Source organism: Chionomys nivalis, chromosome 18 (genome assembly GCF_950005125.1).
Source record: "Chionomys nivalis chromosome 18, mChiNiv1.1, whole genome shotgun sequence".
Classification (NCBI taxonomy): domain Eukaryota; kingdom Metazoa; phylum Chordata; class Mammalia; order Rodentia; family Cricetidae; genus Chionomys; species Chionomys nivalis.
The window spans coordinates 31,102,334-31,129,068 of NC_080103.1; the positions used below are offsets into that span (position 1 = coordinate 31,102,334).

At 38.8% G+C, this 26,735-nt stretch overlaps 1 protein-coding gene across 1 annotated transcript in view; it reads left to right on the top strand.

The window, feature by feature from the left end:
* Dpyd (dihydropyrimidine dehydrogenase) overlaps positions 1–26,735 on the top strand; it is a 764,880-nt gene that overhangs the window by 599,732 nt on the left and 138,413 nt on the right. Inside the window, exon 19 of the mRNA XM_057794113.1 lies at positions 16,994–17,136. Coding sequence (XP_057650096.1) covers positions 16,994–17,136 — 143 coding nt within the window. The remainder of the gene's footprint in view (positions 1–16,993; positions 17,137–26,735) is intronic.

Here is a 26,735-nt window from a genome sequence, read left to right on the forward strand (position 1 = left end):
CAATATATACAAAGTTCAAAGAAAATTGCCAACTCGAAAGTGCTCAAAGCAGTGGCACTGTATTCTGCCTACTTACTGCAAAAAGTCAACATGAATAACAGTTCTTTCATTTCTAAGTTGACCTAAACACCAGTGTCTATCTGGACTCTGCAGAGCATGTAAAATTGCTATTAAAGCTGCCATGTCTAATAGGTTCACAGCATCCTCAAGGTTTGAGTTAGGAGACTTTAAGGTTTTCCTTAGTACAAAAGTCTTTTTGTTTCATCCTTCCAGTTTCATCACCGTGGACAGTCAAGAGATAGGCAAGTCAAAACATAGCCGAGTTCATTCACAGCTGATTCAAAATAAGAACAGAAGAAGAAACAATCGCATAGGTTGAGCCATGGGCCTTGAAGCTAGTGCCGAAATCAGCCACAAAACACATAATAAATCTTTCTTCTTAGCTACCTTTAATTTTTAAAAGATTTTTTAAAAAATTCTTTGAAAATCATTTACATTCACAATGTATATTTATCATCTGCCCTCCACTCCTTCCCCACAACTCACTCTGATGCCCCCAGCACATCTTTCCCCAAACTTTGTGTCTCTTTCTATAACCCAATGAATCTAATTTGTGCTGTCCATACGTGCATGGGCATGGGTCATCCACTGGAACATGGGCGATGCACCAATGGTCACCTTACCCCATGCCCCCCTTTATTGGGGGAGGCTGCTTGTTCATTTCCTGGCTGCCCAGACGCCTGAAACAATCACACAGAAATCTGTATTAATTTCAATATTGTTTGACCAATAGCTTAAGCATATTTCTGGCTAACTCATATCTTTAATTAACCCATTTCTATTCATCTGTGCATCACCAGGTTCCAGCATCTGTCTTCTCAGGCTGCTACATGGTGATTCACCAACTCTGCATACTCTCTATCTCTCTCTACATCTCTGTTCGAATTTCCCCCACCTAGCTTTACTCTGTTAAGCCATTGGCAGAAAGCAGCTTTATTCATTAACCAGTAAAAGCAGCACATAGAAAGAAAGACTTCCCATACCACCCCCTCCCCCAAAGAAAAATAAATCTTCTTCAGTAGCTGTCAATTTGCAATAGATTCTCAACTGGAGCCTGGAGTATTAGGATGCTTTTTCTTCCATGCTGGGATATTTACCTAGCTTTTTTTTTTTTTTTTTTTTTTTTTTTTTGATTTTTCGAGACAGGGTTTCTCTGTAGCTTTTGGTTCCTGTCCTGGAACTAGCTCTTGTAGACCAGGCTGGCCTCGAACTCACAGAGATCCACCTGCCTCTGCCTCCCGAGTGCTGGGATTACAGGCGTGCGCCACCACCGCCCGGCTACCTAGCTTTATCTTGTGCAGGTCTTTTGCAAGTAACCACAGCTGCTTTGTGCTCCTGTGTATAGCAGCCATGATATATCCAGAGGCCAGCATTTCCTTATCCTGCAAGTCTTATGCTCTTTCCATCCCTTCTCCCATGATATACCCTGAGCCTCAGAGATGGGGATTGATACAGATCTCCCATCAATGGCTGAGCACATTGTCTCTCATAGTGTAGAGGGACAGGGAAGGGAGCAAAAGACTGCTCATCTGTTCCACTCAGTTTCAAGCTCCCTAAAATCATACTTAAAATAGTGGATGAGGAACCAAGTATGCTATTCTGATTATGCAGATAATAGACACATTGACCATCACACACATTAAAATTTCATAGCATAGGTTTTAATAATATCTATTATTACAGAAAAAACATAGACTTTATAATGGTCATTTTGTTTCTTGGCAGTAGTAGACTGTAAATATCTCCTTATCCAAGTGATAAAATAATAAAGTTATCAGTAGCAAAGATTGAAAATTCCCTTTCAACCCCATCTATATTAAGCTCACCCTATTTTATGTGAAACTATTCCAGCAGTTTAAAACCCAACATCCGACACACATGAAAGCATCTTGTGCAGAAACTTAGGTAATAATGGAGTAAGAACTTGTTTTCTTCTGCTGCAAGTGCTTAATTACCGCTGCATATTTTAGATTGATGCATGTTACTCTGAAAGGTTTTTTTTTTTTTTTTTTTTTTTTTTTTTTTTTTTTTTTTTTTTTTTTATTTATTTATTTTTTTTTTATTTTATTTTTTATTCTTTTTTAATTAAAAATTTCCACCTGCTCCCCGTTTCCCATTTCCCTCCCCTCCTCCCAAATATTGCCCCCTCCCCCCACTCCCCTCCCCCTATCCCCACTCCTCTTCTCCTCCCCCCACACCATTCCCCCTCCCTCTCGATACTGAAGAGCAGTCCAAATTCTCTGCCCTGCGGGAAGACGAAGGTCTTCTATCTACGTCCAGGAAGGTGAGCTTCTAAACAGGCTAAGCTCCCACAAAGCCAGTTCATGTATTAGGATTGAAACCTAGTGCCTTTGACCTTGGCTTCTCATCAGTCTTCATTGACCGCCATGCTCAGAGAGTCCGGAATCAACCCATGCTTATTCAGTCCCAGACCAGCTGGCCTTGGTGGGCTCCTAATAAATCAGTTCCACTGTCACAGTGGGTGGGTGCATCCCTCGTGGTCCTGATTTTTTGCTCTTGTTCTCCCTCCTTCTGCTCCTCATTTGGACCTTAAGAGCTCAGACCGTTGCTCCAAATTAAGAATCGATCCATCGCCAGATGAAGGTTCTAAGGTGATATGCAAGATATTCATCAGTATAGGATAGGGTCATTTCAGGTTCCCTCTCCTTAGTTGCCCAAGGTACCAGCTGGGGACATATTCCTGGACACCTGCGAACCCCTCTAGGGTCAAGTCTCTTGCCAACCCTAAGATGGCTCCCTTAGATAGGATATATACTTCGCTGCTCCCGTATCCATCCTTCCTATATCCCAACCATCCCAATCCCCCGAGCTCCTCCCATCCTCCCCTTCTCATATTTCTCATCCCATTTCCCCTTTGCCCCATGCCACCTCACCCGCAAGTTCCCAGTTTTTGCCCTGCAATCTTGTCTACTTCCCCCTCTCCATGCGGATGACTATATGATTTTCTTTGGGTTCACTTTCTTATTTAACTTCTATAGGATCACACATTATATGCTTAATGTCTTTTATTTATGGCTAGAAACCGATTATGAGTGAGTACATCCCATGTTCCTCTTTTTGGGTCTGGGATACCTCACTCAGGATAGTGTTTTCTATTTCCATCCATTTGCACGCAAAATTCGAGAAGTCATTGTTTTTTACTGCTGAGTAGTACTCTAATATGTATATATTCCACACTTTCTTCATCCATTCCTCCATTGAAGGGCATCTAGGTTGTTTCCAGGTTTTGGCTATTACAAACAATGCTGCTATGAACATAGTTGAACAGATACTTTTGTCATTTGATGTGGCATCTCTTGGGTATATTCCCAATAGTGGTATTACTGGATCTTGGGGTAGGTTGATCCCAAATTTCCTGAGAAATCGCCACACTGATTTCCAAAGTGGTTGCACAAGTTTGCATTCCCACCAGCAATGAATGAGTGTGCCTCTTTCTCCACAACCTCTCCAGCAAAGGCTATCATTGGTGTTTTTGATTTTAGCCATTCTGACAGGTGTAAGATGGTATCTCAAAGTTGTTTTAATTTGCATTTCCCTTATCGCTAAGGAGGTTGAGCATGACCTTAGGTGTCTTTTGGCCATTTGAATTTCTTCTGTTGAGAATTCTCTGTTCAGATCAGTGCCCCATTTTTTTATTGGGTTCATTAGCATTTTAAAGTTTAGTTTCTTGAGTTCTTTATATATTTTGGTGATCAGACCTTTGTCTGTTGCAGGGTTGGTGAAGATCTTCTCCCAGTCAGTGGGTTGCCTTTTTGTCTTAGTGACAGTGTCCTTTGCTTTACAGAAGCTACTCAGTTTCAGGAGGTCCCATTTATTCAATGTTGCCCTTAATGTCTGTGCTGCTGGGGATAAACGTAGGAAGTGATCTCCTGTACCCATATGTTGTAGAGTACTTCCAACTTTTTCTTCTATCAGGTTCAGTGTGTTCAGACTAATATTGAGGTCTTTAATCCATTTGGACTTGAGTTTTGTGCATGGTGATAGATATGGATCTATTTTCATTCTTCTACACGTTGACAACCAGTTCTGCCAGCACCATTTGTTGAAGATGCTCTCTTTTTTCCATTGAATACTTTTAGCTCCTTTATCAAAAATTAGGTGTTCATAAGTTTGTGGGTTGAAATCAGGGTCTTCTACTCGGTTCCATTGATCAACTTCTCTGTTTTTATGCCAATACCAAGCTGTTTTCAATACTGAGGCTCTGTAATAGAGTTTGAGGTCAGGGATGGTAATGCCTCCAGACGATCCTTTATTATATAAGATTGTTTTGGCTATCCTGGGTTTTTTGTTTCTCCATATAAAGTTGATTATTGTCCTCTCAAGATCTGTGAAGAATTTTGATGGGATTTTAATGGGAATTGCATTGAATCTATAAATTGCCCTTGGTAGAATTGCCATTTTTACTATGTTGATCCTCCCTATCCAAGAGCAAGGGAGATCCTTCCATTTTCTAGTATCCTCCTCAATTTCTTTCTTCATTGACTTAAAGTTCTTGTCAAATAGATCCTTTACTTCCTTGGTTAGGGTTACCCCAAGATATTTTATGTTATTTGTGGCTATCGTGAAGGGTGATGCTTCTCTGATTTCCATCTCTGCTTCCTTATCCTTTGTGTATAGGAGGGCAACTGATTTTTTGGAATTGATCTTGTATCCTGCAACGCTACTAAAGGTGTTTATCAGCTGAAGGAGTTCTTTGCTGGAGTTTTTGGGGTCGCTTATGTACACTATCATATCGTCTGCAAATAATGAAAGTTTAACTTCTTCCTTTCCGATTTGAATCCCTTTGATCCCCTTATGTTGTCTTATTGCTATTGCTAGAATTTCAAGCACTATATTAAAGAGGTATGGAGAGAGTGGACAACCTTGTCGTGTTCCTGATTTTAGTGGAATAGCTTTGAGTTTCTCTCCATTTAATTTGATGTTAGCTGACGGCTTGCTATAAATAGCTTTTATTATATTTAGGAACGACCCTTGTATTCCTAATCTCTCTAAGACCTTTATCATAAAGGGATGTTGAATTTTGTCAAATGCTTTTTCCGCATCTAATGAAATGATCATATGGTTTTTTTCTTTCAGATTATTTATATGATGGATTACATTGATAGATTTTCGTATGTTGAACCAGCCCTGCATCTCTGGGATGAAGCCTACTTGATCATAATGGATAATTTTTCTAATGTGTTCTTGGATTCGGTTTGCCAGTATTTTATTGAGTATTTTTGCGTCAATGTTCATGAGTGAGATTGGCCTGTAGTTCTCTTTCTTGGTTGTGTCTTTGTGTGGTTTTGGTATCAGAGTAACTTCAGCTTCATAAAAGGAATTTGGCAATGACTTCTCTGTTTCAATATTGTGAAATACATTAAGGAGTATAGGTATTAGGTCTTCTTGGAAGTTCTGGTAGAATTCTGCATTAAAGCCGTCTGGACCTGGGCTTTTTTTGGTGGGAAGGTTTTTTATAACAACTTCTAATTCTTCGCGACTAACAGGTCTATTTAGATTGTTCACCTGGTCCTGGTTTAACTTTGGTATATGGTACTTATCTAAAAAAGTGTCCATTTCTTTTACATTTTCCAATTTTGTGGCATACAGGTTTTTGTAGTAAGATCTAATGATTCTCTGAATTTCGTCTGTGTCTGTGGTTATGTCTCCCTTTTCGTTTCTGATTTTGTTAATTTGCGTATTCTCTCTCCGCCGTTTGATTAGTTTGGATAGGGGTTTATCAATCTTATTGATTTTCTCCAAGAACCAGCTTTTTGTTTCATTGATTCTTTGGATTGTTTTCTGTGTTTCTATTTTGTTGATTTCAGCCCTCAATTTGATTATTTCCAGTCTTCTACTTCTCCTAGGTGAGTCTGCTTCTTTTCTTTCTAAAGCTTTAAGGTGGGCTATTAGGTCTCCAATGTGTGCTTTCTCCGTTTTCTTTATGTGGGCACTTAATGCTATGAACTTTCCTCTTAGCACTGCTTTCATAGTGTCCCATAGGTTTGAGTATGTTGAGTCTTCGTTTTCATTGAATTCAAGAAAGACTTTAATTTCTTTCTTTATTTCTTCCTTGATCCAGGTGTGGTTCAGTAGTTGACTGTCCAATTTCCATGAGTTCATAGGCTTTCTGGGGATAGCATTGTTGTTGAATTCTAACTTTAATCCATGGTGATCTGATAAGACACAGGTGGTTACCGATATTTTTTTGTAACTGTGTAAGTTTGCTTTGTTACCGAGTATGTGGTCTATTTTTGAGAAGGTTCCATGAGCTGCAGAGAAGAAGGTATATTCTTTCTTATTTGAGTGGAATGTTCTATAGATGTCTGTTAAGTCCATTTGATTCATTACCTCCCTTAATCCTCTTATTTCTCTGTTAGGTTTCTGTCTGATTGACCTGTCCATTGGTGAGAGAGGAGTGTTGAAATCTCCTACTATTAGTGTGTGTGGTTTGATGACTGCCTTAAGTTTTAGTAACGTTTCTTTTACATAAGTGGGTGCTTTTATATTAGGGGCATAGATATTCAGGATTGAGACTTCATCCTGGTGAATTGTTCCTGTTATGAGTAAAAAATGTCCATCTCCATCTCTTTTGATTGATTTTAGTTTGAAGTCAACTTTCTTAGAAATTAGTATGGCCACACCTGCTTGTTTCTTAGGTCCGTTTGCTTGATAAACCTTTTCCCAGCCCTTTACTTTGAGTAGATGTCTGTCTTTGTGGTTGAGGTGTGTTTCTTGTAAGCAACAGAATGTTGGATCCTGTTTTCGTATCCAATCTCTTAGCCTGTGCCTCTTTATAGGTGAGTTGAGTCCATTGATATTAAGTGATATTAATGACCAGTGGTTGTTAACTCCGGTCATTTTTCCTTTCTTTCTTTCTTTCTTTCCTTCTTTTGGTAGTAGAGTTTGTGTGTTTCCCTTCTTCAAGTTGTGCTGGTGAAGGGTCATTAGATGTCTGGGTTATTGTGGGCATTGTTGGACTCCTTGGTTTGTGATTTTCCTTCAATTACTTTCTGAAGGGCTGGATTTGTGGCTACGTATTGTTTAAATTTGTTTTTATCCTGGAAAATTTTGTTTTCTCCATTTATAGTGAATGAAAGCTTGGCTGGGTATAGTAGTCTGGGCTTGCATCCATGGTCTCGTAGTTTCTGCAGTATATCTATCCAGGACCTTCTGGCTTTCATGGTTTCCATAGAGAAATCAGGTGTAAGTCTGATAGGTTTACCTTTATAGGTAACTTGACCTTTTTCCTTTGCAGCTCTTAATATTCTTTCTTTATTCTGTATGTTTTGTGTTTTGATTATTATATGACGAGGAGATGTTTTTTTTTGATCCAGTCGATTTGGTGTTCTGTATGCTTCTTGGACCTTCAAAGGAATATCTTTCTTAAGGTTGGGAAAGTTTTCTTCTATAATTTTATTAAATATATTTTCTGGACCATTGAGCTGTAGATCTTCTCCTTCTTCTATCCCTATTATTCTTAGGTTTGGTCTTTTTATTGTGTCCCAGATTTCCTGAATGTTTTGTGATGAGAATTTGTTGGTTATGCTGTTTTCTTTGATGAGAGTGTTTATTTTCTCTATGGTATCTTCAGTGTCTGAGATTCTTTCTTCTATCTCTTGTAATCTGTTGGTGGTACTTGTCTCTGTAGTTCCTGTTCGTTTATTCAAATTTTCCATCTCCATCCTTCCCTCGGTTTGTGTTTTCTTTATTACTTCCACTTCATTCTTCAAGTCTTGAACCGTTTCCCTTACCTGTTTGATTACTTTTTCTTGTTTCTCTTGGTTTTCTTGGGTATCTTTGAGAGATTTATTCATTTCCTCTACCTTTTTGTTTGTAATCTCTAATTGGTTGTGGCAGTTTTTCACCTCCTGTTTAAGGTCCTCTATTATTTTCATAAAATTCACTTTTGAGTCGAATTCTTCTAATTCTTCTGGATTAGGGTGTACACTTCTCATTTCGGGATTCCTGGATCCTGGTGATGTCACGTTGCCTTTCAAGTTGTTGGGGGAATTCTTGCATTGGCGCCTGCCCATCTTTTCCTTCAAATGGAGCCAGGAGAGGCCTGATGTCTTGGACCAGTCTTTGCTGTGACTAACTCTCTAGGTGTATCTCCTCAGTGTAAGGGCAGGAACCGTTCCCTTCCAGATGAACTCCTCAACACCAAAACATGGATGCGTGGTATTCCAATGACCCGCGTAAAGAAGGCCGAATGCAAGGGGTCGGGCAGGGTCGAATAGAACACAGGCGACACTGCAGTACAAGCTGGAGGTGCCTGCACTCCCTTTCGGGGGTTGCTGAGGCCTGCCCGCTAGGCAGGCACTCACTGCTCTGGTTGGGTAGCCTTAGTGTAGGGGCGTTTGTGCTCTCTACCGGGACCGTCCGCCCCAGGATAGTACACACTCACCCGTCCCGATGAAACTTCTCGGCACCTACACAGGAACTCCTGGATGCCCCAATGAGCCAGGGACTAAGGGAAGTAGGGCGCAGGCAGAGCAGGTCCAGGAGATCACAGCAGAGACTGCAGCCCCAGCAGCAGGGGCCTGCTTTCCCTTGTGGGGACCTTGAGGCCTGCCCTCTAGTCAGGCACTCACTGCTCTGGGCTGGTAGCCTTAGTGAAAGGGCAGGAAACTGTTCCACAGCTAAGGACCCTGCAGACAAGGCAGGCTTGGGGGTGGGGGTGGGGGCGGGTGTGTAGGAGAGAAAGCCCTGCAGCAGGAGCTGGGGGAGGGGCGTTTGTGCTCTCTACCGGGACCTTCCGCCCCAGGATAGCACACACTCACCCGTCTCGATGAAACTTCTCTGCACCTACACAGGAACTCCTGGATGCCCCAATGAGCCAGGGACAAAGGGAAGTAGGGCGCAGGCAGAGCAGGTCCAGGAGATCACAGCAGAGACTGCAGCCCCAGCAGCAGGGGCCTGCTTTCCCTTGCGGGGACCTTGAGGCCTGCCCTCTAGTCAGGCACTCACTGCTCTGGGCTGGTAGCCTTAGTGAAAGGGCAGGAAACTGTTCCACAGCTAAGGACCCTGCAGACAAGGCAGGCTTGGGGGTGGGGGTGGGGGCGGGTGTGTAGGAGAGAAAGCCCTGCAGCAGGAGCTGGGGGAGGGGCGTTTGTGCTCTCTACCGGGACCTTCCGCCCCAGGATAGCACACACTCACCCGTCTCGATGAAACTTCTCTGCACCTACACAGGAACTCCTGGATGCCCCAATGAGCCAGGGACAAAGGGAAGTAGGGCGCAGGCAGAGCAGGTCCAGGAGATCACAGCAGAGACTGCAGCCCCAGCAGCGGGGGCCCGCTTTCCCTGGCGGGGACCTTGAGGCCTGCCCTCTAGTCAGGCCCTCACTGCTCTGGGTTGGTAGCCTTAGTGAAAGGGCAGGAAACTGTTCCACAGTAAAGGACCTTGCAGACAAGGCAGGCTTGGGGGTGGGGGTGGGGGGCGGGTGTGTAGGAAAGAAAGCCTTGCAGCAGGAGCTGGGGTGTGGGGGGCGTTTGTGCTCTCTACCGGGACAGTGCGCCCCAGGATAGCACACACTCACCCATCCAGATGGGACTTCTCAGCACCTATGTAGGGATTCCTGGTGGCCCCAATGAGCCCGGGACCAAGGGAAATAGGGGGCAGGGAGAGCAGGTCCAGGAGATCACAAGCAGAGACTGCAACCCCAGCAGCAGGGGCCTGCTTCCCCTGGTGGGGACCTTGAGGCCTGCCCTCTAGTCAGGCACTCACTGCTCTGGGCTGGTAGCCTTAGTGAAAGGGCAGGAAACTGTTCCACAGCTAAGGACCTTGCAGACAAGGCAGGCTTGGGGGTGGGGGTGGGGGCGGGTGTGTAGGAGAGAAAGCCTTGCAGCAGGAGCTGGGGTGTGGGGGGCGTTTGTGCTCTCTACCGGGACAGTGCGCCCCAGGATAGCACACACTCACCCATCCAGATGGGACTTCTCAGCACCTATGTAGGGATTCCTGGTGGCCCCAATGAGCCCGGGACCAAGGGAAATAGGGGGCAGGGAGAGCAGGTCCAGGAGATCACAAGCAGAGACTGCAACCCCAGCAGCAGGGGCCTGCTTCCCCTGGTGGGGACCTTGAGGCCTGCCCTCTAGTCAGGCACTCACTGCTCTGGGCTGGTAGCCTTAGTGAAAGGGCAGGAAACTGTTCCACAGCTAAGGACCCTGCAGACAAGGCAGGCTTGGGGGTGGGGGTGGGGGCGGGTGTGTAGGAGAGAAAGCCCTGCAGCAGGAGCTGGGGGAGGGGCGTTTGTGCTCTCTACCGGGACCTTCCGCCCCAGGATAGCACACACTCACCCGTCTCGATGAAACTTCTCTGCACCTACCCTCTGAAAGGTTTTTTAAAGATGGGTGAAGTATAATTTACTAAGTAGCACAATGTCTCATAAGCATTTAATGGGTTTTTACTGTTTTTTTCTAAAAACAAAAGTGAGACAAAGGATGGAAGGAAGAAAGGAAGGAAGGAAGGGCAAGAAAAGAAAGAAAGAAGAAAAGATAAGGCAAGCTAGGAAAGGACTAAAATACTTTGGGGACCATTTTTGCATATGTAACTATATCTATATACTAATGTGATACACTTCTTAAAACGGAATGTGTGGGTGGAAAGGCATAAGTGTGTGTGTATTTGTATTACAAATTACATTTCAAATACAAACAAATATTTAAGCACAAAAATTCACATTTAAGTAGGAGACATGAGATAAATATTCATAATTTTGTGGGTTATGAACTGGCATGGATTCATCAAGGGTTCCCAATCAACCCCATTAATATTAAGTCATTGTCCTTATATATTCATAAACCTACCTCAGGACCCAGTTTAATGGATTTTTTTATGCTGAATTTTCTTTGACATCAGCAATGATATTCACTTCTAGAAACTAAATCAGGCACTCTGCTTTCCATAAAAGGTATCACTTAAGGCCCGTTCACTTGCTCTAGTATTTTTGGTATCAGTGTCCTTGTTTCCAAACAGGAAAGACTTATGTTTAAGGAGGTTAAGGAGCTTGTTCAAAGTCATGATTCTATTAAAAGTCAAGATCAGGCCAATGATTTCTGGGTTTGAGATCAGCACTGCCCTCAGTATTCCACAGTCCTATTTCTCTTATTCTTCAAGATGACATAAAGATGCCATTCTTCATAGTCTCTGTACTCTTAATGCCCAGTCATCATGGGGACATGGGCACCTTCATATCACAAAGATCTGCCTTTCAGTCCAAGTCCATCCCTTCTTAAACTGGCTTCAGACATGATATTCAGCATAAGCTTCCATTTTCATGACATAGTCATAAGGGTAAAGTTTACAGGATGCTGACCTATGGAATTTGCTAGAATGAATGAATGCTCCAGCCTCTTCCACTACTGGAAGCTGATAGTCTCAGGAACAAAGGGGTCTGTTCTTTTTCTTGGTGAACATTATTAATTTTCTTGCTTCAAATAAAATCCCTGGAATCTCTTAGGTAAAGTTGTTGAACATTAATTGACTATGGGCATGTTGAATATTCTTAAGATGCAAATAAACATAGCAACAAAGATATTAAAGCTTCAAAACTATATTTTAATAGCAACAAAATCAAAACATTTTAATAAGAAAACATTTGGCTTTGGGAAAAAAACTAAAATAGCTTCAACAATTTTGTATGGTTTTAATATTCTTCATTTCTATCCTTTGATTTCATATCTGCATATAACCCTCAATCCTTTTAGTGCATCAGTTTCTGGTTGAATTATGTTCATTTTCTCAGATGATCTTAATCCATGTGTAAAAGATGTATTTTTAAATAGTTGCACTGCACATATTTATCAGTATATTAGCTTCATTAACATTTTAAACTTGTTTTCATGAAGCATAAATTTGCTGCTTCTTGATTTAAAGTGTGTCTTATAAAAATCAATCTTTCAACCCTTAAATCTTTGAAATTCCCGATTTGTTCATATTTTTTTCCTTCTGGGTGTTGTTATAACAATTAGATAGTCTAAATTCAATTTTAAATACATTTGTTACCCACTTAATTCATTATATTTTAATTAATATAAGCAAATTAAAGCTGCATTTTTCTTTTGTATATGCAGTGAGTACAAATGAGTGTTACAACCCGGCTTCTGTTTTATTGCCAGGTTGAGCTATTATCAGGGAGTTTATGTGGACTTGGTTCTATCAATTAATCGTGTAATCATAGCTATCCTAGGAGTCAAATGATGAGGGGGGAAACAAACAGAATTGAACTCAATTATTCAAAATTCCAGTTATCCAAAATTAGCTTCCCTTCCACACTATCTTGCCCATTAAAAAATCCCTTTTCCCCTTCCATGATTCAGTCATGCGAAGTAAATCTCTCCTCCCTTTTCACCAGAAACCCTTCACTTCTAACATCATTAAAAATCCTTTTATATTGGGTTAGTGCCTGGGTCTTTTTCATATAAAAGAATTCTTAGTGTACTGATGTTGGACTCTGAGGTTTATACATTTAGAGGCAAAGTAATCTGATCAATATTATGACACTGGTCAATGACAGGTGTTAGAAAGAAGAAAAGGTGAGGACATGTCTGGTCCTCTCGGGATATCAGAGAGTATAAAAGTCTATCCAGACAGGTGTCATGCTTTTGTCTTTTTGGCGCACGCCTTTAATCCCAGCACTCGGAAGGCAGAGGCAGGCGGATCTCTGTGAGTTCGAGACCAGCCTGGTCTACAAGAGCTAGTTCCAGGACAGGCTCCAAAACCACAGAGAAACCCTGTCTCGAAAAACCAAAAAAAAAAAAAAGAATCAGTTTCATTGCATCACAAAATGCAGAAGAGCAACGTAGAAGACAACATGAAAATGAACTAAGCAAATGCTCTCTCCGGACTCAGTGGTCCTTCAGAGACACACAGATCAAATTCTCAACCTCGGTGTTTAGGGTATGCCTTGAACTACACTAAATCCACCCACAGAAAAATTCTATTGCAATTTTCGTTGTTTTGTTCATGCCAAACTTGAAGTTCAACATGATGAAGGAATCTTCACAATACCACACAGGCTGTAAGTAGCATAGTTAGTGTTTAAACCTCAATAGTTGGCACCAATGCCTGACGGTTGTTGTTACAGATGGTAATTAATCTTCACTTTGATTTCTTCATAAAATTCATATTAATAAAATATATGGCATCAATAAATCATGATTTTGTTTTCTGCTGCCCAAAATGTCTGCTGAATCTTATGTACTCTGAAACAATCTAATAAAATAAAAATGGTTATTATTTTTGAGTATCATGAATATACAAATTGGATTTAAATTAGAAAAAAAGACATACATGTTTGAAAATATTTTATCGACAGGTCGATGAATAAAAGAACATTAAGAAAGAAGTCTAAGTCATAATGTGTTCTTACATGGATTTCAAAGTACCACAGTAAATAGTGTTATTCTATTTAAGATGGTATCTGAAGAAAACTGATATTCTTTTCAAAAGAAATCATTTTCATTAGCATAATTCAAAATCTTTCAGTAATAAAAATATTTTTCTAAGACATAGTAAATCTGGAAATGTTCTGTAATATTTATCAATGATCTGTAACTCCAACACATGAACTTGCATTTAATTTATGACTACATGAAGGTTTTGTATATTTGTTAGCATATTTATTATATAGAAAGTTTAGTCTAGCCCATCAATGACTCCAGGAGGCCACTTTTGTGCAAACCAGAATTCTCGGTCAAATGTTGCAAAACAAAGCTCTGTTTCAGCCCTTCCTTTTTTCCCTCCAACCCTCTTTTCCCCTTTCCTCTTCTCCCTCCATGTCTGTCTTTGAGCCTTCAGTCTGTTTCAAGACGCAGAGACTTAGAATGACTTGAACTTTATTGGAGAATTCCACACAACTGAAATAGAAATGGCTTGATGTAAGTGGATTTTCCATCAGGTTCCTCTGGCCACCCTATGTAGATGCCAGCTTAATATAAATTATGTTTTATCTATTAGTTGATTTAGGTAGATAGGAATTCAATTTCTTGACTGAAACCTCATCATTTTCCACAAGGATGGAACCTGTCTTCACATCTCTAAGGCTATCAAACCAACTTCGTCATTCCTGCTTTTTGTTCTAAAAGCAATAACCATCATAATGGCAATATTTTAGAAGTCACTATCTCAGCAGTTGGGGTTCTGGAAGTTTCTGTACACTTTAACTGACAAATGTACAGTTCTCTTTAATACAGATACATGTACATTGTTCACATTGAGTTTTAGTTTTGACTGGAATCTATCATCTCTTTACTTTTCCCATCTTGACACTAGAGAAATTTTGTCTTCCAGTTTAGCATGATCACTTCCTATATATACCTCTAGTGTTCTTTTTTATAATGTCCTAGTGGGTAAATTCTACTTTATGGAAGTTATTTTCCATGAAAATACTGAGAACAGGTAGTTTATATGTTGTACTGAATCAGTGATTTTTAGTCAAATGGAGTTTATAATAATATAAATAAAAGCTGACTTAATTATTGCCCAACAACAGGAAGATCTATATCTTCACCTTTGGTTCACATTTTCACAGAGAATATAATTCCTCTTAATTAAAAAAAAAAACAGGAAAAGATACCTTTATTAGTTCGAAAGGTTTCCATGGTCATTATGCACATTAGAAAAGTTTTAGAAACGGAAGAAAAACATGAAGTAGAAAATGTCGTATTGACCTAATTGAACGTCTTCAAATGCCAATGAGAATTTGCTGGCGTTTTTAACACCCATGTAATAATGTTGCCCTTTAAATGTAACTGGTTAAATTTTCAAAGCTGTGTCCTGGGATTTTGCCATTTGATGTCCATTAGTATCAATTGGAATATCCTGACAAACCCCTGTATACCACTTTAAAATTTTACCCCTTAGAGTTAATGATAATCTTCTAACCGTGAAGTGAGAAATTAATTATTTACCTGCTTAGTTCAAGTTTCCTATAGTCTCTTGGGTATACTAAATAAGGGAATAAAATATTTCTTTATTAATTCAAAATAAAATGTATATCAAGAACCCATTGATTCAGTATTATTGAACAGTTTGTTATGCAGTTAGCTCTGTCTATCTGAATATTTATATTACAGATTTTCTTTTAACTATATGCATCGTTAAATTTCTTTTTATTATACCTACAGCATATAGCACTGAATACAATAGTTTACCTGTTATATTGTTCTATTTTGGTTAAAATATTAAGACAAAAAGGAATCATTGTCATAGAAGTAAAACCTGATGTCTAATTTCTCTTTTGTTTAACATTATGCACTGTGTTCTAAAAACTTTTTGTGGAATTCTGAAGTGTCAAGTTCAAACGATCTCTAGGAAGCTTTTAGGTAACAGAGACACAAGTAGGAATTTCCATACATGTCTTAATGATAACAAGGAAGCATCCCTGATGCATAAATTTAGTTTAATATGAAATTGATATGAACACCCTAAGCAGAAAACCACTTCTTCGTAAAAGAATGTATCTGAAAGACAAGTTTTCAGTTCACAAAAAAATTGAAAGAAAGGTATAAAGATTCCTCATGTCTTAGCATGCCCCACATTTGTCCTCAGTACCCTTCACCTGAGTGCTATAACTCCTAAAATTGGGAATCTTACATCAGGGTGGCATTATTGCTCAGGGCCCACAGTTTATACTAGAAGTCACCCTCAGAGCTTTGTGGTCTATGGATTTGAATTAATATGTAACAACATGCACTTGCTATTAAAGGATCTGTCATGAGTTTCACTCTTCTAAGATTCTTCTCGTTCTGCCTTTTCCTCCTTCCTTCCCCGACCCCCGTCTCTCCAAACACTGACCTTTTCACTGTCTCCATGGATTTTCCTTTCCTATCTACTGCTGTCATCACTGTATAGTGTGTTCAGACCAAAAGTCACCTGTTGCAAGGAACATTCTATGAACTTTCTAGAAGTAATAGCCACCCCCTCAAGAAGTTCATATTGCCCAGATTGATGGCTCGGCTTGAGTTGGTAGATACAATAATAGGATGCTGAGCCAGGTGCTTGTTTGTCTTGTTTAGTTGACGCTGGTTTCAGACAAGTTCAATCATTTCATAATTAGAACTACCTTTAATTCAGAAAATGCTTTGAACGCATCATTAACTTGAGAGATCACCAAGAATATCAGATTATATTCCTCAATTACAAAAATACAAATTCTCTCCAGTATGTAGATGAGACTCCAAAGTAGCTTTAGTACAATACATTCATGTTTAAAATCATCGCAGCATGTTCGGTCTGTTATACAGTTTTTAGATCTGTTAGGACAGGGACTAATATACTAGCAATGCTTAACTAATTAGGATATGTTTATATGTGTATACATATATCCATATATGTGGATATATGGGTATGAAGACATGTATATTCTAATTATAGGTGTCAAGTTAATTATATTTAACTTACTTTGAATTTTCTAGCAAGGAAAATTATACCAGGCTTACGGAGAACCTTCAAACTGTGCAAAATATATATGCAAAGCTATATAGAATCTGCATGTTCTTCAGAGCTTTGGTTTTATAGCCTCTACATTCACACCAGCTTCCTTGAACTTGTGAAAAAGTAGCAGAGTTATATGACTATTCATATAGTTGTACGTGATTGTCCTCTTTTTCAAAGCTTTCTGCTTCCTGACTTTTTATTAAACAGATGTTTGACTACCCCAAGTAATCTTACTTACACATTACTGTGTACCAAGCCATAATTTGTATATATTTTATATAAGAGTTCTAGGCTTGTCATATCTACCTTGTAATTTGTCTAGATTTGATAATATCATCAACATCCTTAAATCCACATTCACTGAAAAGTTAGAACACTTTGAAACAGATAAAGGAAAATTGTCTAGTAAAATGCTGACTTTACTTAGCAGTATATAGACGGCAATGTGTTCCCATGTTAGAAAGTCTGACCACCAAGCTTCCTTGTCTTCTGCAGGGACCGCCATCAGACCTATTGCTTTGAGAGCTGTGACCGCCATTGCCCGTGCTTTGCCTGGGTTTCCTATTTTGGCCACAGGTGGAATTGACTCAGCCGAAAGTGGACTTCAGTTTCTTCACAGTGGTGCTTCAGTTCTCCAGGTAGGGTTTATGTTTTCTTTTTCAGTTCCCAATAAAAGCATATAATATGACAGATATGTGTGCTTTGGAAACCTCCAAAGAAAGAGGTAGCAAATGAACAAAACAGTGACATCCATTTTTTTTCTTTTATTTGTTTTTTAGTTCCTTTCTTTATTCCTTCTTTCCATTCTTTCTTCCTTTCTTTATTTGAGAGTCTCAAAAAAAATGTACTTTATTTCCTGTCCTACTAAGTCATGGAATACATTTTCTAGTATGTTAGTCCTCTTACCTGTTTTAAAATAAATGAGACCAAGTTCCAGATGCACATTATATGCTATCATAAAGTGAGATATCTGTGGAGAAATGATGAAACAGAAATGCAGCCAATCCAGTCTGATGAGAGTGCCTGGAGGGATGACTGCATTCATCTCCTAGCTTCTTGATACAAAGAGAAGTCTCTGACTTTATAATTTTCATGCTACAAAATACAAATCTGAGGAAATGTCTTCCAGTTCCTTTGCAAAGGGATTCCTAACAGAACCCACATAGATAGTACAAAATTTGTATTATCATTTCATCTTAGATTTTATTCTTTTCTGAGACTGGCCTTGAACTCATAATCCTCATGAAATTTACTTTTAAAGTTAGGACATTGTGATTACCCCCATCCCAACCTTGGGAGTTACAAATCCCACCCTGCCCCCAAACTTGCCTATCCACCTCCTCTCCCTGCCCCCACTGCAAACTCAGTAGAACTATGAAGCACAGCCTGATGCCACACAGAGAGGACTAAGAGATGAGTGACCAGCCGCTCAGCAGGATACCTCATTCTCTAGGCCCTCCATACTGTGGCAAAACCCCGGGCCCCTCCCCCACTGCCACAGCATCTTTAGATAGCCAACAGGTGAGTTTCTTGCAGGTAGACAGTTCCAAAAGCCCTGAGACACAGATAGTGACAGCACAGAGCAGACAAAGAACAGATACCAAGACACAGACATCCACTGCAAGGATTGGACCAAGAGGCAAAGACACTGCTGGCATCAATTGAAGGAAGAGATGGGTAGGCACCAATGCAAGAATTCATCTAACCTAAAAAGCAACATGGTAACACTAGAACCCATTGGTCACACAATAGGAAGACTTGATCATCCTCACACAGAAGAAGAAAACAATTTTAAATGTAACTTTATAAAGATGATGGAGATCTTTAAAGAGGAAATGAAAAACTCTATTAAAGAAATGGAGGAAAAGACGAACAAAAAATTGGAAGAAATTAATAAATCTCTCAAAGAAACCACAGAAACCAAGAAAAAACAAACGAACAGGTGATGCAAACAGTTCAAGGCTTCAAGTCTGAAATAGAGGCAATAAAGAAAACACAAAACGGAGGAATTCTGGATATGGAAAATTTGGGTAAATGAATGGTAACTACTATGGGACACTATGAAAGAGTAGGAGGAGGAAAGTTCATAGCACTAAGTGCCTACATAAAGAAAGCTCACACCAGTGACTTAAGAGCACCCCAGAAAGCTCTAGAACAAAAAGAAGCAGACTCGCCCAGGATGAGTAGAAGACAGGAAATAATTAAATTGAGGGCTGAAATCAATAAAATAGAAACAAAGAAAACAATACAAAGAATCAATGAAACTAAGAGCTGGATCTTTGAGAAAATCAAAAAGACTGACAAGCCCTTATTCATACTAATAAAAAGACAGAGAGAAAAAATTTAAATTAACAAAATCAAAAATAAAAGGGGGTTACAACAACAGACACTAAGGAAATTCAGAGAGTCATTAGGTCATACTACAAAAACCTGTACTCCAAAAATTGGAAAATGTAAAAAAAAAAGAATGAACAATTTTCTGTATAGGTACCATATACCAAAATTAAATCAAGTCCAGGTGGACCATTTAAATAGACCTATAACCTGCAAGAAAATAGAAGCTGTCATCAAAAGCCCCCCCCCCCCAAAAAAGCCCAATGCTGTATGGTTTCAGTGCAGAATTCTGCTAGAACTTTAAAGAAGAGAGAATACTTATACTCCTCAAAGTGTTCCACATAATAGAAACAGAAGGAACATTGCCAAACTCTTTTTATGAGGCTAGAGTAACCCTGATATCCAAAGCCACACAAAGACTCAACCAAGAAAGAGAATTAGAGACCATTTTCACTCATGAACATAGATGCAAAAATACTCAATAAAATACAGGCAAACTGAATCCAAGGAAACAACAACAACAAAAAAATCATCTACCATGATCAAGTCAGCTTCATCTCAGAGATGCAGAAATGGTTTATCTGCAGTGTAATCTAATCTGTCAGTGTAATCCACCATATAAATAAACTGAAAGAAAAAAAATATGATTATCTCATTAGATGCTGAAAAAGCATTCAACAAAACCCACCACCACTTCATGATAAAAGTGTTGGAGAGTTCAGGGATACAAGGAACATAATCTACACATAATAAAAGCAATATACAGTAATTCAACAGCCAACATCAAATTAAATAGAGAGAAACTCAAAGTGATCCCACTAAAATCAGGAACAAGACATGGCTGTCCACTTTCTCCATATGTATTCAACATAGTTCTTGAAGTTCTGGCTAGAGCAATAAAACAACAGAAGGAGATCAAGGGGTTCACATTGGAAAGGAAGAAGTCAAAGTTTCATTATTTGCAGATGATATGATAGTATACATAAGTGACCCCAAAAGCTCTACTAGAAAACTTCTACAGCTGATAAATATCCTCAGTAATATGGCAGAATACAAGATCAACTCAAAAAAATCAGTAGCCCTTCTATATACAATTGATAAAGAAGCTGAGAAAGAAATCACAAAAACATCACCCTTCACAATAGCTACAAATAATATAAAATATCTTGGGGTAACACTAACCAATGAAGTGAAAGATCAGTTCAATAAGAACTTTGGGTTTTTGAAGAAGAAATTGAAGAAGATACCAGAAAGTAAAAAGATCTCCCATGCTCTTGGATAGTAGAATCAACATAATAAAAATGGCAATTCTAGCAAAAGCAATCTAGAGATTCAAGGCAATGCCTATTAAAATTCCAACACAACTTTTCAGAGACCTTGAAAGAACAATGATCAACTTTATATGGAAAAACAAAAAACCCGGGAGAGCCAAAATAATCCTGTACAATAAAGGAACATCTGGAGGCATCACCATCCCTGACATCAAGCTCTATTATAGAGCTACAGTAATGAAAACAGCCTGATATTGGCATAAAATCAGAGGTTGACCAATGAAACTGAATCAAAGACCTGGATATTAATCACACACCTATGAAGACCTGATTTTTGATAAAGAAGCTAAAATTATACAACTGAAAAAGGAAAGCATCTTCAACAAATGGTGGTAGCATCACTGGATGTCAACATGTAGAAGAATGAAAATAGATCCATATCTATTCCCATGCACAAAACTCAAGCCCAAATGAATTAAAGACCTCATTATAAATTTGAGCACACTGAACCTATATAGAAGAGAAAGTGGAAAGTAGCCTTCAACACATGGGCACAGAAGATCACTTCCTAAATATACATCAGTAGCACAAACACTGAGAATAACAATAAACAAATGGGACCTCCTGAAACTGAGAAGCTTCTGTAGAGTGAAGGACACAGTAAGACAAAAAGGCAGCCTACTGAATGGGAAAATATCTTCACCAACCCCACATCAGACGGAGGACTGATCTCCAAAATATATAAAGAACACAAGAAATTAGACATCAAAATTCCAAATAACCTAATTAAAAATGGGGTACAGAACTAAATAGAGAATTTTCAACAGAAGAATCTCAAATAGACAAAGACACTTAAGGAAATGTTCAACATCCTTAACCATCAGGGAAATGCAAATCAAAACAACTCTGAGATACCATCTTACACCAGTCAGAATGGCTAAGATCAAAAACACTAATGATAGTTTATGCTAGAGAAGTTGTGGAGAAAGGGGAATCATTGTCTTCTCTATTCTGTAGTTATAAAACTTTTCTTCTCTCTGCGATATCAGCAAAGCCAAAATGGACAAGAAGATGCTCATACATTTTCTACTGTGGCCTAGACCTGCCAGTAGACTCATAATTGGAGCCAAAATCTCCAGATTCCCCTAGTCAGAACAAGGAGCTATGTCACATTAGTATCTTTGAATGCCTAGGGTGAAGCCTGGATCTCTATCTGACAGTACAATGGCAGTATCTCTTCTTTCCCTTGCTAGAGTGGTGCCAAAGACAACCAAGTAAAAATGAAACTGTAAAGAAAGTTGTGTCTCCTCATATTGGACAGGGATGTAACTCAGTGGTCAAGTGCTTGACTGGCATGGCCAAAACCTCAGACATCATGTCCAAGGTCATGTGCATGCACACACACACATTTTAACTCAGCTTTGTAGCTCACCCTGGAATCATAGCACTTAGAAGGCCAAGTAAGAAGGACCCTAGTTAGAAGCCAAACCAGCTACATTCTGAAACTATCTAAAAAGAAATTATGAGGCAAAAATGAGAGAAAAGTATGTTAATGGAATACTCCAAATGTTAAGATACTTTGAAGAGAGAAGGTTGGGTGATAAAATATAACTGAAAAACATTAATGCCAAGATGACAGGTTTTGTAATTCTCTAGACATGATTTCAGAATAGCAAAGATAAAATTACATTAGCAGCACTTAGAAACATTCTTGGGAAACAGTTGGCTAATACAAAATATACTCTATGATTTTTGTGTGTTTTTTTCATTGGTTTCATTTGTCATTTTTTTTCTTAGAATTTGTGTGTTTTGATTTTCAGAGGGTTTTTTTTCTGAAAGAACATGAAATTGAATGGATGAGGAGGTGGGGATGATCTGGAAAGATTTGAGGGAGGGGAAATAATATGATCAAATGTTATATAAAAAGGGGTTTTAGTAATTCATAAAATTAAAGCAATGAGAAACAAATGGAACCTTTTGGGCTTACAGCAACCATGTTCAATAGAGTTGCAGAACAGAACCTAACTGATGTGCTCAGTAACACAACAGAGAGAGGGAAAGAAAAAATTAGCAGTGATTGAGAAAATATCAAAAATCCGAAAAAAGGAACAGAGTCCTAGAATTCAGATATTATAAGAGCTAATACAACACTGAATCACAGAGAATGTGTCAAAGAAAGTCAAGATGAAGTATATTTAGCAAAAGTTATAATCCTACAGATTCAAGAACTCAAGGGAACCCTGAATAAGATATATAAAAAGAAATCTATCAGCAATTCTGTTGTATTACAACTTCAGAAAACTATAAACAAAGAATGTTCAAAGAAGCAGGAGGCAAATGACATGAAATGTCTTAAAAAGTTACTGTGAGGACAACTGGTTTCTCATAGGAAATCAGGCAGCCTAGAGGAAGGTACCAGACTCTTTTTCGAAGGCTGAAAGGGAAAGAATTGTCCACTCAGATCCTATTTCTTCAAGTTTGAAGTGGAAATGAAACTCTCTCAGCTGAAGGAAGATTAAGCAGATTAATGACCAGCGGACCTTAACTAGAGTGACTGATAAAAAAAAATGTAAGATGAGGAGTTATGAAATAGAGCAGTGATGGCAAGACGGCTCGTTATGGTAGAGGCTCTGTGTCAAGCTTCACAACTTGAGTTCGATCCCTGAGTCCTAAATGGTGTACAGAAGAACCAGCCTCACCAATTGTCCTCTGAGGTCCTCACATATTGTGGCATGTATGTGCACGCACACATACATACACATCCAGTGGATTAAATGTTTTAAGAATGCACTTTGGAGCATCAGAGAGAAAAGAGGGCCATGCAATAGAGTCTTCAATAAGAAGCCAGAAGAAATCACATATTTTGAACATGTCTGGAATTTTGACCTCAAAATGTAAATGTTTAGCCACTCTTTATTTTTTGTCTGTATCTTGCTCCTTATTTTTTCTTTCAGTGAATTTTTCATCCTCACATGGCTGCCATGTCCTCTGGTCTACACGACAAAATGCCTTTTTAGCTCCTTTCTACAGAGTATGACTCACAAATTCAGGGCCTGTTGGCTTAGGTTTCCTGGAGAGGGACACTGTTGGGCTCACTGTGCCTCTTCACATCAGGTCATGGTCCAAATTATTGGTCACCCATGTATGTATTGTTGATGTGATGTAGACCCAAAGCATTTTGCATTTACTTTGCTTGAGTGCTTGAGTTCCTTTCTGTCTTTAGAAAAACTCTGATCATAAGTACAGTTACTCACAGAATAAAAAAAGGGGGGGGGACTTTTACCCTTCAACTCTGGCAGGGAATGGCCTAAACTAGGTTCACAAAGCTTTCTAGAACTTTGACTCCCAATAATTTTGTTAAAAATTGTGAAGTTCTACATCTAGTGATTTACTGACAGAAAATTATAGATTTATGTACCAATCTTAACCATTAGCTGAACTCAGACTTCCATGCAGGCAGAAAATATGTTTTAAAATGTTTAGCTAATATTTGAAGAAAAAGATCAGTATTCAAATATTCTTTAGATGGTCATAAAATGAACAAACTTGAATTTGAAATCGGGCCGGGTGTTTTGGTTGGGTGGGAGTTGTTCTGTCTTTCTTCCATTGTAACTGAATTCCACTCCACTCCACTCCCCATTCCTGGGTTAATATAACCTTTCATTTTCTATATTTCTGAACTGCTGAATATTACTAGAGAAATTCAAGCAACTCTGCCAATTGGATTTAGTCCAAGTTCACAGTGTTTAATGTCAGCGTGGCCTTCAGCGCTAGTCAGAATCTGATTTTAGTTATCCTTTTCCTTTTTTAATTCTCCACAAGATTGTCTTTAGCAGGTCACTTCAATCTTTTTGAGACATTCCCCCCTCTTCTTTATTGCATTCCCATTTCTCTGTCCTGGCTTATCGCTCCTACTCCCCAGCGCAGTCCCCTTCTATTCTATAGGTCTTGAATCTTCCTTTCTAATTATTTCTCCTCAAAAGTGAAGTATAGATTGGCAAGAAAGATGCATATTCAAGCAGTAATTTCCAATTCTATTTATGCATTTGGAAATTAAGACACACAATTTTGGAAAAGTGTTTCTGTTTCAAAACTGAAAAGCCAAATTTCTTTCCGCCGCTGAGTAAATGTGACAGAATATTCTGTCCTTCTTAACCAATATGTGTCACATAGGATTGTTCATCCAGTCACATACACAATGTACTATACACACAAAAACAAATTCAATATAAATTCAAGAAACGTAAGGTCTGATACTGTAAAATCCCTAGACAGGAACAGGGGGAATCTCCTGGAACAATATGGGCTGTGACTAGTCATAACCATGCAGGGAAAACACAGGCAGCAAAAACAAAAGTAAACAAATGAAAGTGAGTCAGAACACTGTTCTTCTCCATATCAGAAGAAGCAAACAATATATGAACATATCGCCCATAAGTCACGAGGCGTCTGGATCAGTGGATAAAATGCTTGCAGTGCAGACCTGAGGACCTTAGTTTGGGCCCCTAACACCAAATTTACTACCTAAAACTTGGTGACCAACAAGCCTAGCTGAATCTGTAAGCTCCAAGTTCACTAAGTGATGTTTTCTCAAAAAATTAGGTGGAAGTGAATTGATAAAACCCCTTGATGCTGATTTCCAGTGTCCATATTCACATACACACATGAACACATACAACCATATACACCTTTGCATAGCACATAGATACACAGAAAGAAAAGCCTGCCTTTGTGTTGGGGAAATATTTACAGGCTACATGTTTTCTAAGAAGCAAATATCCAAAATATATAAGGGGCTTATACAACTTTATAGAAAAGTTGGAAAACATTAAGGGAGAGAAGGAAGGGTGGAAAGAGAAGGGGGAGAGGATAAGAACCTGCTTTAAAACGGGCAAAAACCTGAATAGATATTTCCCCAAAGATGGCACGTAGATGTTCAGCAAGTATATGAAACTGTTGTCCATACAGGAAATTACCAGGGAAACCCAAATCCTCAGTAAGATATCCCTTCAAAACTATTGGGATAACTATTAATTAAAGTACAGAGACGACAATGATAGCAAGAGATCATGAGAGTTCAGCTATGTCAAGCTGCATAGCCACTGTAGAAAACAATATGAATGTTTCTCAATAACCTTAAAAACAGAACTTTCCTAGAATACTGTAATCTCTATATCAAAATATTCCCAAGCTACAAATAATTAGAAGCATTTCCTTGCATAGATATACACATTTTGTTTGAACAACCAAAGTGACCATTAACTAATGAATGAGTAAAGAAATGTGAATTCTCTGTGTGTGTGTGTGTTTGTGTATTTGCGTTTGTGTGTGTATGTTTGTACATGTGTGCATGCATGAATTGGCAGACTACTCAACCTCAGTAAAACGTAGGCTCCATATTTTACAACACAGATCATTTCTGAGGATCATTAAACTAAATTTATTAAACACAAATTAAGTTGCTTCCTAGTATTCACTGTATGTCAAATCTAAAAAAAATGAGAGAGATACATACATGGGGGGATATGTAAGAGAGAGTGACCAAGGTACAATGAAGGGAGCTATAGTTTCTGGAGGACAAAGTTACATTTGTATGGGATAAAGATCTAAAATGCAGGTAAGGATTACAGTTTGTAATGCTGTATACTGAAAAAGCTCTTTTAGAAAGGCTTGGGTTACTCTTTCACAGCTAAAATAACAGTAATTAATAGCAATAGAATACAAACTATAATAAAATCTAAGAATGTAGATAGGAAACACACTAAGGATGACAGATTGTTTCTCAAAGAAAACTTTGGAGTGAAAATTACTACTATAGTGGAATTCCCTATAGTATTCTGCCCTAAAAATAAGGTTCAAAATCTATTCTGGGTTTATGTTCCTAGATAGCTACTCATACTTAGTCTGTCAACTCAACTGACTTCTAATTTGTTACAATAAATTTCAGTGTCTGAAATCTTTGGGCTATTTTTTCATCTTATTTGACCGCCTTTCATTAGAATATGAAAACAAAAGCTACTAAGAGGCTAGATGGAAATTATCAATAAGTTCCAGGTACTAAAATTTATAAACATCCCCTGGTTAAATTATATTCTCAAATTATTTGCAATTTCTTGGTGGGTTATACTACAGTTATGGAGCTTGCTTCGGTTACCAATCAGCTGTTTGTGAACAATACAATAAAGTTAATTCTTCTTTAAAGGAGTTTGGAGAGAGTGTTTTAGTACATTATTATTGACTTTTCTTTGTATTTCTGTCTATCTATCTGTCTATCTATCTACCTACCTATAAATCTATATCTTCATCCTCATAATAATCTATGTATGTCTCCATGTATCTGTCATCTATCTTTCTATGTCTCCTGTGTTTGTAGTACAGGGGATTGCTAGTGTCTTTTTGCCCTCTCTCCACTCTCTTTCTGATGCAGTCTCTCACCGAACACATAGTTCATGGATTGCCTAGACAAGCTGTCCAGCATGCTCCCATGTTCCAGGGATCTCCTGTCTAACATTGGGGTCACAGAGCACCTCCTCTGATATCTTGGGAACTGACTTCAGTCATGTCTTCTTGTTTTGCAGCAAGCACTTTACTTCCTCAATCCTCTCTCTATCCTGGCTTTTCTTGATTTGGTC